Source organism: Paramisgurnus dabryanus, chromosome 10 (assembly GCF_030506205.2).
Source record: "Paramisgurnus dabryanus chromosome 10, PD_genome_1.1, whole genome shotgun sequence".
In the NCBI taxonomy this organism is placed as follows: Eukaryota; Metazoa; Chordata; class Actinopteri; order Cypriniformes; family Cobitidae; genus Paramisgurnus; species Paramisgurnus dabryanus.
Window position 1 is genome coordinate 1,713,817 of NC_133346.1, and position 13,620 is coordinate 1,727,436.

The 13,620-nt window shown below is 36.9% G+C and overlaps 2 protein-coding genes across 11 annotated transcripts in view; one reads left to right on the forward strand and one right to left on the reverse strand.

Moving 5' to 3' along the window:
* Positions 1 to 90: 90 nt before the first annotated feature.
* On the reverse strand, positions 91 to 6,325 carry ankrd34ba (ankyrin repeat domain 34Ba). Of its 3 annotated transcripts, none has more exons than XM_065263872.2 (3): positions 5,743 to 6,325; positions 5,246 to 5,368; positions 91 to 2,688 (listed from the first exon to the last, which is right to left on the reverse strand). In XM_065263872.2, the coding sequence occupies exon 3, from the start codon at positions 2,625 to 2,627 to the stop codon at positions 1,050 to 1,052; it is 1,578 nt and encodes a 525-aa protein (XP_065119944.1). In that variant the 5' UTR covers positions 2,628 to 2,688; positions 5,246 to 5,368; positions 5,743 to 6,325; the 3' UTR covers positions 91 to 1,049. The 3 variants fall into 3 exon arrangements, with proteins under 3 accessions (XP_065119944.1, XP_065119936.1, XP_065119952.1); XM_065263864.2 differs by having other exon boundaries at positions 5,246 to 5,373; XM_065263880.2 differs by lacking the exon at positions 5,743 to 6,325 and having other exon boundaries at positions 5,246 to 5,734.
* Positions 6,326 to 9,576: 3,251 nt separating this feature from the next.
* The window catches only part of rasgrf2a (Ras protein-specific guanine nucleotide-releasing factor 2a), a 32,461-nt gene continuing 28,417 nt past the window's right edge, over positions 9,577 to 13,620 (forward strand). For 7 of the 8 annotated variants that reach the window (XM_065263791.1, XM_065263800.1, XM_065263815.1 and 4 more), the window contains exon 1: positions 9,577 to 10,465. In XM_065263791.1, the coding sequence (XP_065119863.1) occupies positions 10,187 to 10,465 (279 nt within the window). In that variant the 5' untranslated portion in view covers positions 9,577 to 10,186. The remainder of the gene's footprint in view (positions 10,466 to 13,620) is intronic. The other variant, XM_065263797.1, reaches the window with a different exon arrangement.

Below are 13,620 nucleotides of genomic sequence, written 5' to 3' on the forward strand. Positions count from 1 at the left end.
GAATTGTCCAGATGAGTGACATCATACACTCTTAACAATAAAGGTGCGTCACTACGCCATAAGGAATATATTTTATACATAAAAAATGAGGTTTTTGTTTTACTTTTAGTGGTTTTACCAACAACGCCCACTAGGTGTCAATGTTTGCTGCATACTCTTGTCACATATTAATAAATTACTGTCACTGCATTATTATTGCTGCCAAAAGGTTTTAAAATAAAAAACTAAATTCTTAGACCTTTCCAACAATATATACTTTGTCGTTATATATTCAAATTGAAACTCGGGTGCCCTGCTCACAGGACAGCACCAGTTAAGGGGTTAAAATCTAAGAGCATTTTCTGTTTTACAAAATGTCTCAGATTGATCTTTAGATTATAATAAAAAAATGGTTCTTCAATGGTATCACTGTGAAGAACCATTATGGCACCTTTACTTTTTACTTCATTACCCCAACTGATCAATAAAACGCTCCTCTTGGTTGTTATACCCATGAAGATGATGTTTTCTGTAAAAAAGAAATCTTTTTTTCTAGAAAGTTGTGAACATCAAACACAACACACAAGCAAAGGTATTTACTTAACACAGTGACTTAAAGCATTTGTATGTTGTATTTGCAAGTTTCTATACCATTACTTAGTCAACCACTATTTTCATTCAAGTTTTCGCAAAAGTTTTCCTTTTTTTGTCAGTGCTTCCCAATCCTGGTCCTTGAGGACCCTTCCCAGAAACTTATCAGCCTCCTTCCAACATGGTTAACACGTCTCCCTAACAAGCTGATGAGTTAAATCAGGTGTGTTAAATAAGGAGACATCTAAAACATTCTGGGAGGGGGTCCTCGTGGACCGGGATTGGGAAACACTGGTCACTGGTTTTGGTTTAACTGCATGTATAATGTTTGAGCTTATTCACATGTTCATCTCATAATCACAAAGTTTAGATGCAGGATTATACCGCAATTGTGATCTGTCCATCAACAAGCAAAGCATTTTTTTCTGCATTTGTGTGAATTAGTTACAGTCATATGGTTTGTAATAGTTAATAACCATTTAATGACCAAAGATTTCACCAAGTCCTTTGAGCTGCTCAGTTTGGATCGAGTGTCTCCTCATCAGCAGCCTGTGGGTCTTGAGATCCTTGGGAAAGCCTGCAGGAACGGACGAAAAACTGGGCTTCGGTCCTGCCACTACACCACTAGCCGCTTTGTTGCTGGTTCCTGCAATGTTTGGGATCGGGGTGTGCTGGTTCAACGGAGGGAGGAAGCCAACACGAGGATGGGTGATGGGATCTAAAAGAAGCGGCCCGGAGCCCCGACGCTCATAGGTGATTGGGCTTTTCTTGTGCATGTTCTCAAGAGACTCTCTTGAGTCTACCAACAAAGGAGACTGAGATTTAACAAATCTTCTCTTTTCTAAATGTCCTTTATGGTCTTCTGGACAGTGGGTGTGGGTTCGAGAAAGCTGGGAATCCGAGCTGTACTGGTCCATTCCTAGTTTCCTCCTCTGAATGATATTACGGAGACTGGACCTTGCCAAATGTGGCAAAAAATGTGGAATTTTTTCTGCTTGAAAAGCTTCTGCACTGCTTTTGCTATGAAGATTGGGATGGGAAAGAGAGTGCAGGGATGATAAGCTATCAAAGGACATGTTACGACTCAATGCTCCTTCAGGTCTGAGCTCTTGAACGTTGGTACAGCTCCTATGACCCTTGAAAGAGTTGGATTCTTTATGATCAACACTGCAGTGTCGCGAGACTGGCGTATTGCAAAAATCAAGTTTGTTCATTCTGAAATTAATTTCTTCTGGTTTGATGTCAGGGGGTTCCTTAGTTGGAGAAACACCTTTGGTATGTTGTTGGGCCAGGAAAGACTGCGGAATATTCATCCAAGGCTCGGAATGCAGTCTTTGAAGGTGATGGAGTTTATTTACTCGACTGTTCAGCAGGAATGGCTGATGGGAAGGAGATGTTGGCTGGGAGTTTGTTGTGCTTTGGACGTCCTGGAAGAAGAACTTATCCTCTGTACGGGTTGAGGAAAGAGTCCCCTGTGGCGACGTACTAAGGTCAATATCCGAAGGAGAAGCACAAGGAGCTGTGGTGGAATCCCATTGTTCTGCTGTTGAGGCAGGTTGAGGAATGGAAAGATATTGCCTTCCACATGCTAGTTTGTCAGGGGTAATGATGATGATTTCTTTTCCTCTGGACTTACAGGCATCCATCAACATTTGAAGCGTTTCTTTGTCACTGGCGTTGATGGCATATATCAGAGCCGAAGAACCCATACGGTCCTCGAGACACGGGTCTGCCCCGTAACCCAGGAGCAGGGACACTACCTCTGCTCCAGCTTTTTCCAAGCAAGCATGCATGAGCGCCGTCTTCCCGCTCTTGTCCTGGATGTTTGGGTCAGCCCCACATTCAAGCAGATATCCAACCATCTTAGCCTTTGAAACGCTTTGTAAATCTGCAGGTCTACTTCGGCAGGCGACCATCAGGGGCGTTTCCCCATGTTCGTTACTCTCGTTGATGTAAGCGCCACCTTCTAGTAGTAGACGTGTGAGACGCAGCCTGCTCAGATGGACGGCCTTAAGCAAGGAGTTGCCATCAACGTTGACCACTTGTGTGTTGTCCATAATTGTCTAGTTCACTGTGAATCACACTTGACGGGGATCATGGCTACAGCCATAACAAAGCCTGTGAATCATAACAAAGCCTGTGTTAGGTTTTTTATGTTGCTATCATTCATGGATAGAAGACTCTGGTTATGCTGAATTACACACATTACACCTACAGAATAGAAGTGAATGATCACATTGTGGTCTATTTGTTATCACGTACTAGATAAGTTGTCCTACCATCCCCACGTCCCCGGTTTTATCTATCTATTTTTGCTTAGCAACAAGCTGTCTTCCCCTAGCATTAAATTTTTTCCTCTTCATGGTACGTCTGTTTTTTGAAAAGCCAAATTCAATAAACCGAGGCAGAGACCTTGGATTTATTGTTTGCTATTACTGCCAGGCAACATTCTCGGCAGCTCATGTCTTTCTCGACGCTCGACCTCCCTCATGCTTTCTTTAGGAGCTACATCTTTCTAAAGCTCATTGTGTTTGCCGTCCTTGATGTTAGTTTCTCCGAGCGCTGTCTGCAGAACATCACGCCCCTGATTGGAGTTTATAAAGCATTTCAATTACAGTCAAGTCAAGCGGCAGACAGTTACAGCTGCTTATGTAAAGTGGGTAAAGACGCCGTTTTATAATCTAGGGTCCTATATCTTAAAGAAGTCTACTTTATTTGCACTTGTTTTTAATGTGCATGATTGTTTATAATGTGCATACTAATGATGCAGATGTACATTAATGAAAACGTAAAGCTGTATCTGTCCATAACTGAACATGACACTCATGAGCCTGAATTTAAATAAATTATGCACACAAAATTTCTTTATAACTTAGAGAGTTTTACTTTTACTATGCTTATTTTAACGCAACATAAATTATTGTTATTATATTTTAATGATGCAAAGTGAATTGCTTCAGGAGAAGTTTGTTATATACACAATGAAATGAAAATAAAGACATACATAACTAACATAATAATGCCAAAAAGTGACTTGATTTACCAGAACACTGCAAAAAATAACTTACTTAGTATTTTTTGTCTTGTTTTTAGTACAAATATCTAAACATTCTTAAATCAAGATGCATTTTCTTGATGAGCAAAATGACCTAAGAAAATAAATCTAGTTTTTAGAGCTAAAAATATCAAATTTAAAGGGGACATATCATGAAAATCTGACTTTTGCTATAATTGGGTCCCCAGTGCTTCTGTCAACCTAAAAAGTGTGAAAAATATCAACCAACTTAGTTTTGGTAAACCATTCCATGCAAGCATGTGAAAAAATAGATCATTGAAATTTGGCTCCACTTGTCAGAAGGGGATCTTATTATAATAATACCGCCCCTTAATCTGCACTATCCAACCATGGCACTGCCATTTAGTGCACAGAAAGAGAGAGAGAAAGAAATAATTATTGACAGCATAATTGAGTTTCAATTTCCACAAACTGCCATTATGGTGATCAGTGTTTGCATTATCACGATCAGTGTTTGCATTATGGCGATCCGTGTTTGCTCACACATACAAAGTGTCAATTTTAACATGTTATAATAAATTACCTGTGGGGTATTTTGAGCTAAAACTTCACATATGTACTCTGTGGACACTAAAGAATTATTTGACATCTTAAAAAAGTCTAAAACTAAGATTAATTTTCTTGATAAGCAAAATAACAACAAAATAAGAAAATAAGTCTAGTTTTTAGACAAAAATATCAAATTTGTGCATAAAACAAGCAAAACTTTTTCTTAAAATATTTTTTTTCTTTACCCCAAGATTTTTTTGATGATTTAAGCACAAATTCGCTTTAATTTGATATTTTTGGTCTAAAAACTAGACTTAATTTCTTAGGTCATTTTGCTCATCAAGAAAATGCATCTTGATTTAAGAAATTTTTGATATTTGTACTGAAAAAAAAGACAAATTTTTTTGCAGTGCATTCACCCAACATTATCCTTTTGAAATAACAACCAACTCTGTTTAAATTCTTAATGAATGTCATTAAATAAAAATTATTTTGAAAAGACAACACTGCAAAAAATGATTTTCAAGAAAAAAAAATCTTGAATTTTTTTGTATTGTTTTCAGTAAAAATATCTAAAAATTCTTAAATTAAGATGCTTTTTCTTGAGGAGCAAAACGACCCAAGAAAATAAGTCTAGTTTTTAGACAAAAAATATCAAATTTAAGCGATTTTGTTAATCTGCCAATGGGGTAAGCAAAAAATCTTGAAAATGTTTCTTAAACACTAAATTCAAGAAAAATGTGCTTACCCCATTGGCAGATTTTTTGCTTGTTTTATGCACAAAATCAATTAAATTTGAAATTTTTGGTCTAAAAAATAGAAATATTTTCTTGGGTCGTTTTGCTCATCAAGAAAAGCATCTTAATTTAAGAATTTTTAGATATTTTTACTAAAAACAAGACAAAATACTAAGAAATTTTTTCTTGAAAATCATTTTTTGCAGTGCACTGTAACCGCTTTATATAAACTCTTATAAAAGTTTACAAATTTAGAATAATGTGCTTGTTGTGAGTATTACACACTGTATATGTTTTCTGTGCAGGTATCATAATAAGATCATCCAGTATATAGAGTTTAAATGAGAAGTTATGAGCATCTGCCCGTTGTTACCATGGAGGACACGACGGCTGTGACTTCTGCCCTGTCAGCGATGTTCTGCAGCGTTACCCAACTCTACTGGGACCAAGCTCCATGTGTCAGGGTACAGACAAATAAAACCTGAATTGGCCTCTCCTGATCTTCAGCACAGACAGGAAAGTCACAAAATCATTTGTTATTACGGCAGTCTGTGATGTATGTGAAATCATGATGTATGATAAATCAGATTCAGTGCACACTTGAGATTTTTAAGAGGTTGCATGAGTGTTTCTATTCTGATCGGGGTTCAGAGCGCTCAGCGTGGCTCTGTGCCATCAAGCAAAAGACAGAAGTATTACACACATACCACTGCACATTTGATAAGAAGGTAAGCAAACCTTCAATGGCATTTAAACTTTGAGATTTTAGATTGCATACATTGAAAAATTAAATAAATCTATTTGCCAATATCACTCTGATTCATGTAAAAAAAAGTAAATACAGTAAGAAATGAGAAGATTTGTTCTTACCGTCTAATCATGAAGAGAATCTGATGGCTTCAGATGGAGGCTGTGATTGATTTTGTTTGGCCGGTGTCACCAGCTGTCTGTCTGACTGTAGTGTAAATGCGTTTGACTGTGAATGTGTTACACAGGCATGAGTTGAACGGATCTAAGCAACAATGAGATGTGCATTATTCATACGCTCAGAGAAACAGGCTGGGCGGGAGAGAAGAAAGCAGAAACAGACTTTAAATAACCTTGAACTTTCAATACAGAATCGACAATTTAATGTCATTAAGAAATAATTTAAGACAAGATTATTTGAATATTTTAAGGTTAATTGTGGGTTTATCTCATGAGTCATGTTCATGTCACATTTTAAAATGTGCAAAAAGGACATTTTCTCCCCAAATTGTCATTGGTGTCGTGCAACTATTGTTTTTTTATTCTTGTTATTCCTAAAATAGATTTTTAAGTATGTAACACAGAATTGTATTTGTACAATTTTGTAAATTTGTTTTTGTAATGGATATATATTCATATATTTATTTTTTAAATTGGTTAAACATGTTTTAACCAGATTTATGAGATTCACACTTGTAAGATGACACACAAACACACACATGTCTAATATCAGCCGCTTTATTGCATTTCCTTGCTGTTTTAGGTCTCTTTGGATAAAAGTGTCTGCCTGATGTGAATGTAGTCTGTATCTCATGCATGCATCATGTCATTGAAACTCAAGGATAAGTAGATTCAGTCTCTGTATCAAACAGGAAGCTCCTGAATGAAACACCTTGTTTAAGAACATCTGCATTTGTTTCTATTGAAATAATGAAATTTGATGGGTCTGAAATAGCCGGCACCTTGCGTATATGCACGGTGCTGTCGTCAGGTTGATCGGAAGGTGAGATGGCGTAGTTTCAATCCACCACCAATGCCATCACCATGACAACAAGTGAAAGAAAGAAACTGTGGATGTGTCTTGTGTGCTTCACAGGTTTGGCTTCACTAACTGTGGACTTCCTGTTTGTGACCTGTCATTGCACACACGCATGCACAATTAATAATCTTGACATTTAATGTGAATGATGTTAAGTTGCATTGGTTTCAAGTATTCTAGTTTTTTCTCTTATCAATGCTACTGAAGTGGTATAGAAATTTGATATGCAAGGGTGAAATGAATCATTCAGGATTAATATGCAGAATTACATATTTTTTTCAATGATTTAGTTTTTATATAGACATCACACTTGTAAATATTGATGCAATGTTTTTATGTGTCCTCTTTATATGATGTGCAAATATACTGTATGTCCTTATGGATAAGTATTTACTGCATTGTCAAAAAATATAAAAATGATTAACAAATCTGACTTCAAGATGAGGCCAAGTTGACTTTAGGTCAACGTACTCCTGTTTTAATGAAATATTTGTAATTTCTCTATATACGTATAGGTATGGCTTTACTATTATATGCATGTATCTGTTGTTAATAGTAACCATGAACCAGCTTCACATGGACCGTCTAATTGTTTAGTGGTCGCCACGGCAACTGTTGAAGAACATGATGTGCAACTTTTATCCAGTAAACTGAGTTGCATTAGTGATGCTTTACCTCCATTATTTGTCTGTAAGAGTCGGTCACAGATTGATTTTCATTTAAGACATTAACATACAAATTCTCTTCCTTTATAAGAATACATTTTTAATTAGAAATGATGCTTCAGGATGTTGTGCATGGTTGCTTGGACGTTGCTATGCAGTTGCTAAGGTGTTTAACATGTTGCCATCCAGTTTCAATGGGTGGATATTGAATAAATGCTTAATAACAATTTGAAAAAGTCACATTTCTATTATATTCTGACACGTGTATACCACAAGATGGCACCCTGGAGCAATTTTAGGACATTTATTATTGATTTAATACATTCATGTTTTTTTTGTTTTTTTAATAAGTCTTTCTGTTTCAGTGTGATATTTTATTCACTTAGGAAGTTTTAATAGAGCTTTCATCAACAAGCCTGATGATTTGATTTGATTTGATTTGAGGATCTCCATGTTTTTATCAAAATAATGTTTGGTGAGTTTAATTCTTATGCTTATGGATTTGGTCAAATCGAGTAATTTTCAAATCTAGAAATCTTTCAGCTTTAGTCTTCAATCTATTTGCATTTGTTTTAAAACAAAACAGATTGACACACTACCAATTTTTGAGATTTATGAGTATGCTGCTATTTTGGGATGGAAAGACATATCACTAATCCCCCATAATCCCGCAGGACTGCCCTTGCCTTTATCTGAGAGAGATGCTTGCCATATCATTTAGAGGTGTTATTTAGTGAACCTCCTGTATTTCATGTCTTTAAAGGGACACTTCATCCATTTGCATAAAGCTTTGAATAGTTAGAACCCCAGTCATGTTTTTGAATGGTCATGCATCATTTTCTCAGTTGCCGCTGAGACAGAAGAAATACAGATTTCAGTGTTGCACTTCCTTCTTTCAATGATGTAAAAATCATCATTTTGCATCATTGAAAGAAGGAAGTGCAATGTCTTTGTTGAGGGGGTGAGACTACAAACACCCTTTTTCTCGGTCAAATAGGCACCAAATTCGAAATGTATGTTACATTTCGACTACAAATATGACACACTTTCAATTAAGATGAATGTTTCTACGGGTGAAATGCTCCTTTAAGCATCATGCTGAGATGCAAGTTGTGACATGATTTTGTATTTATAAGATTGTAATTTGCACTTTTTTGTTTATCATCTGTTTCTGTTTAACAGGCTCCAGTTTTTACAAGCATCTGTTTCGACTGATTCCCTTCTTATTAAACTTTCCTCACATTTAACCCCTTCAGAAATCTTCACAAAATCTATGAAACATCTATTCGTGACAGAAAATGCCTAAAAATTACTTTGCTCATGAGGATCTAAACCATGACTGTTTGTATTTCAACAACACTTCTGCTTTTGGCCTGGATGAAGCTGATTTTACCCATCAGCTTTTGTGTTCCTGAGGTTCTTCTTGGCCTTATAGTCTAATGGACTTATTTGGAGATGTTTTGAATACATTTTCTTAACTTTGTGAGTCAACTTTGTAATTGTGACTTTTTTGCAGCCTAATGATGACATGCATGCTCTTATTCTTCATATGCATTGCTTAGAAACCAACTTCTGTAAATGAAAACTAAAATAGTTGATGCATGTTCTCACATACTTCTCTGATCTCAATGTGTGTTCCTGCTCTGTTATAGTTTGCAGAGGATGATAGAAAGTGGGCGTCTGGTATCCTGCGTACATCCTCCGTATAAGACACAGGTTCAGATCTATGTAGGCGTAGATTTGGCTGTATGCAGCCAGAGGAGAAGATGAATTTAGAACAGCTTTCATAAGAACAGCAAATGTTACACTGCTCCATTTTACTCTAAAATTATTCACATTAAATAAATATTAGTAATGACATCTATTCTGGCATCACATGTAACAAATCATCAGAAGGCAGAATATTTACACGTGCACATCTATGCGTAAAGTGCGTAAATGTTTTATCACAAATCGAACCCCTGACCTTTGCGTTGCTAATGCAAAGCTATACCTATTGAGTTACATGAATACGCAGAGATCACAGTATTCATACAGTTTAACAGCGTGGATGAACAAATGTAATTTTGCGCAGGAATCGTAGTTTTCAAACGCTTTTACCTCAGCAACAAGTGTGCGCACTTTGCTTTAACGTGACAGGATCTCACATTATCAATGAATGTATCACTCCTTAATGAACCGGTTCTTTGAAATGAACTGCCTGAACGAACCGATTCATTAAAACGAATTCGACTTCTGAACGCAGCTACTTGAAGAGATGTGTGGAGATGCGTTGCGTCATTCGCAACCGCTGCTTGTTTGGAAACGCGTCTCGTTACTTGCAAATTTTAAAAGCAAGTTTATTAAAAGCCGAATTTCTTTCACGCTACTAACAATGGCGATGTCGTTCGTACTTTCTGTTAAAACACCGGTGCGTAAAAGCGCGGAGATTATTTCAGCGCCTCTTGAGGATTTATTAGAGTATTAAAAGCAGGAATTTGGAGATTGTGAGGTAAATAAAAATTGTGGTGTTTGTGGAAGTAAATAGATATAGAGGTGGTAAATAGATCTGTCTCTTTAAGTTGGCATTAAAGCCGATTAACGTTGATCTCGGTCGTGATTTTGTTGTACCGTCTGTTCACTGGATCTGTTTTGTTTTACGCCTCTGCGCGCAGTTTAGATCATGTTTTAATACAAATTTGTAACTATAGTTCCGTTTGTTACAGTACACACGCCTTTTGGCATCGCACTCCCTGCGTAATTACGCGTTACGGGCGGCTGGAGTCCCCTTGACGCGCGGCGTCGGCGCTTTGAGCTGAACTTCACACCATCTTCAGTGTGTGAGAAGGACGATGGCTTCAGTGTGACACTCTTGTGTGTGAAGATGCAGAAGAGCGTGCGCTATAACGAAGGGCACGTCCTCTTTCTGTCCACGATTGCGCGCAAAGACGGCGTGAAGCGCGGCTATTTGAGTAAGAAAGCGTCGGAAAACAGCCGCTGGAACGAGAAATACTTCGCGCTTTATCAGAATGTACTTTTCTACTTTGAGCACGAGCAGAGCGCGAGACCGTCAGGGATTTACCTGCTTGAAGGCTGCACCTGCGAGAGGGTTCCGGCTCCAAAGGTGTCAACCATCGGCAAAGAGACTGCAGATAAACAGCAGGTGTGTGCATGGGTTTGGATGACACGATGTGATGAATTAAGTGCTCGTCATTGTCAAATCAGGGGGGTAAATTTGGGGTGCAGCTTGAGGTTATGGAGGATAAAGCCACGTGTTGGTGTTTGTTTGTGAGTGTGCCTGTCTCTTTAAGCGCACTGTGGGGATACTGGGATTTTATACCCCAGTGAATATTTCACAATGAAGGTTGCTTTCTCTTTAGGTTCATACCCTAAAGGCTTGACTGGACATATATTGAACATTTACAGCAATTACACCAAGAAAAAAACAAACAAATGCGATATATTGAGCACATGTTGATATTTTGTGACAGCAATACCCTGTTATGGGAATTCTGGTTTAGAGTTTTCTGCATTGTTGCATAACATCTTGAGAGTAATTTATGTGCTTTAAAACACGAATAACACTCAAAATTATTGGTGACACTTTACAATAAGATTACATTTGTTAACATTATTAGTTAATGTTAAAAATGCACCACACCACATCTTATTTATGTTAATTTTAACATTTAGTAATACATTTTTAAAAACATGTTGTATTTGTTACTGTACAATAAACTAACATGAACGAACAATGCACAATTCTGTTTGTTTAAACTAACATTAACAAAGAGATTAATAAATGCTGTACACATATATTTACATATTGGTTCATGTTAGCTAATGCATTTACTAATGTTAACAAATACAACCTTTATGTAAAGTGTAACCAAATTATTTGTAATGCATGTAAGCATGCAAAAGTAAAAACATTTTGAGCCTTTTTTGACATCATTTTGATGATTGCATTTAAATGAAGCATACAATAAACCAATTTAAGATCGAAAATATAAATCTGAAGCTAAAACATGAGTGCACATTTTTGGTGCCGTCCACTTTTCTATCATTTCTCAATATGCTTTATATTAGTATCATGTGAAGTGTGGAGTTGCTCATGTGAAGTGTGGAGTGTAACACATTCTGCTTCCTACTAATTTGCGTGAAAAGCCATTATGTCAACTGTTAGCATGCTTCTCATGTTCACAGAAAACTTGTTACATACAGGAAATTTAATATACAGTATCTCACAGCCTTAAAACCTTAATACATTTATACAGTTACTGCAGTTTATATCAAATTTTTTCATACACTACAGAGTGCAATCTATAAAATGAAAATGTGTAGGGACATTAAATCAATATTATCAATAAACAGCCTTACACGAACATGCCTTGCGGTGTATCTGGTCGCATTAAGCAGCGTTTTGCACATAATACTCGCATAAAGCAGATATACGTTCTGATCCACGGCTCTCAGTTTAGACCACATGAGAATTAAAAGCCCCTTATCACCACGGCGGCAGACATCATTTCAACACGTCTGAGCTCTGGGTTTCATGAACGCTCTAATGAGCTGAACTCAGTTGGGTTGTTTTGTGAACACACAATGCTGAATGTGCAATGTGAATCATTATATACCTCGCTCACCTGTTGAAACATGCATACTTAACCCCAAAATATATCAGATAGGACATTATATATTTTTTTGCATGACATTTTTCTGACAATAATCACATTTTAATATCAAATGCTCAATGCATAATACTGTAGGTTTTATTCTTCTTTATAAATGTCATGATTGATATAAATATACTGTCTATATAAACTCTACAGTTAGTTCAAAGGCCCTTTAACATCAATCATGTTTGTTACAGTTGTACACACAATATCTGTGTAATGTTATAGCAGATGTGTCTGCAACCCCCTCCTCGACAACACTCACATCTCTGAGATTATAAATCGTTGTCAGCAGCGGCACTGAGTGAAACTCATTAAGCAGTCGCCCGCTGCAAAAATGTTTTATTGTTATTGTCTTGTTCAATAATTAGTTTGCACACATTTATGAAATGTTTTTGTTTGCAAACCAGTCTGTTGAATATTATGGATAATGTTGGTATATATTACAGCCGAGCATTTTTCTGGCACTAACTGCGTTGCTCGGCTGCATAAAGGAGTAATTTGCACAGCGAGAAGCTTCTGGGAGCTCGACGGCGCTCTAACAACGTTTTAAAAACAAATAGCCGGTTGTGCTTTGATTCTGAGCCAGCTTAATTACACAGGCTTTTGTGATGTGCAAAGTAATATTATGCATATCTATTTATTGATGAAAAAGTATCTTGTGCATGAATAATTACACGGTTCATTATGGAAATGATTTTAAATGCGATACAACTTTATGCTTGGTGAACTTTTGCTTAAAGCTAATCCAATCTGAGCCCTTGTGATGTAATAATGGATTATTAGCGCCGTCTCACTGATATTTACTCCTGCCCGGTTTTGTCTGTGCATCAGTAGTGATTTATCTTCCTCTTTGAGGAAACCTGATAAAGATTTAGATGCAAATGAAATGTGCTCAACAGCACCACCAGCGAGTCAGTGGCTTGTGTTACCATGGCGATCAGGTTTGATGTCATGTTGAAGTGCTGCTGTGTTATCCTGCTTGTAGCACTTGCTTAAAAATATTACGCAAGTTACATCATCCGCCTGATACTTAATCTGCTTCACTTCTCATAGCAGCGGAGCCTCCATCATCTTTAAAGTCAATGAGGGAAAATATACAACATGTTTTAGCCTTAGTGTGTTTACTGTTTAGTGCTCTGCATTATTATAAAACATTTGTCTTTTGTAATCTTTCCCCTGTTTTTTTTCCCTTAATGTCATCCTGTATTACACAATATTGCATTTATGTATTCGGCAGACGCTTTTATACAGTGCACTTTAACACTCTTGGTTATTTTTAAGACATATTGGGTAAATATTGGGCAGGACACACCGCTGGGTTAAAATTGACCCAATGAAGGGTTTTAACTCGACTGCTGGGTTATTATAAGGCATGGTTGCATAACAACAACTCAACATTAACTGGGTTTCCATCAGACTGGTTTTATGTGCATTATGAAGTATCACACGAGTTTCAAATAAAAATGTCTTAATGCGCTAAAAAGTTTACACTCGCTTGAGGTGGTTCTTGACTTATACGATAAACAGTAAATGCAAATAATGGGAGATGGAAAGCATTTGCTGAATAAATTCTGACGTAGCGAACATTAAACCCACGTGACTGATCGTCTAGCTGTATCAGCTCTCGTTAAGTGTGTTC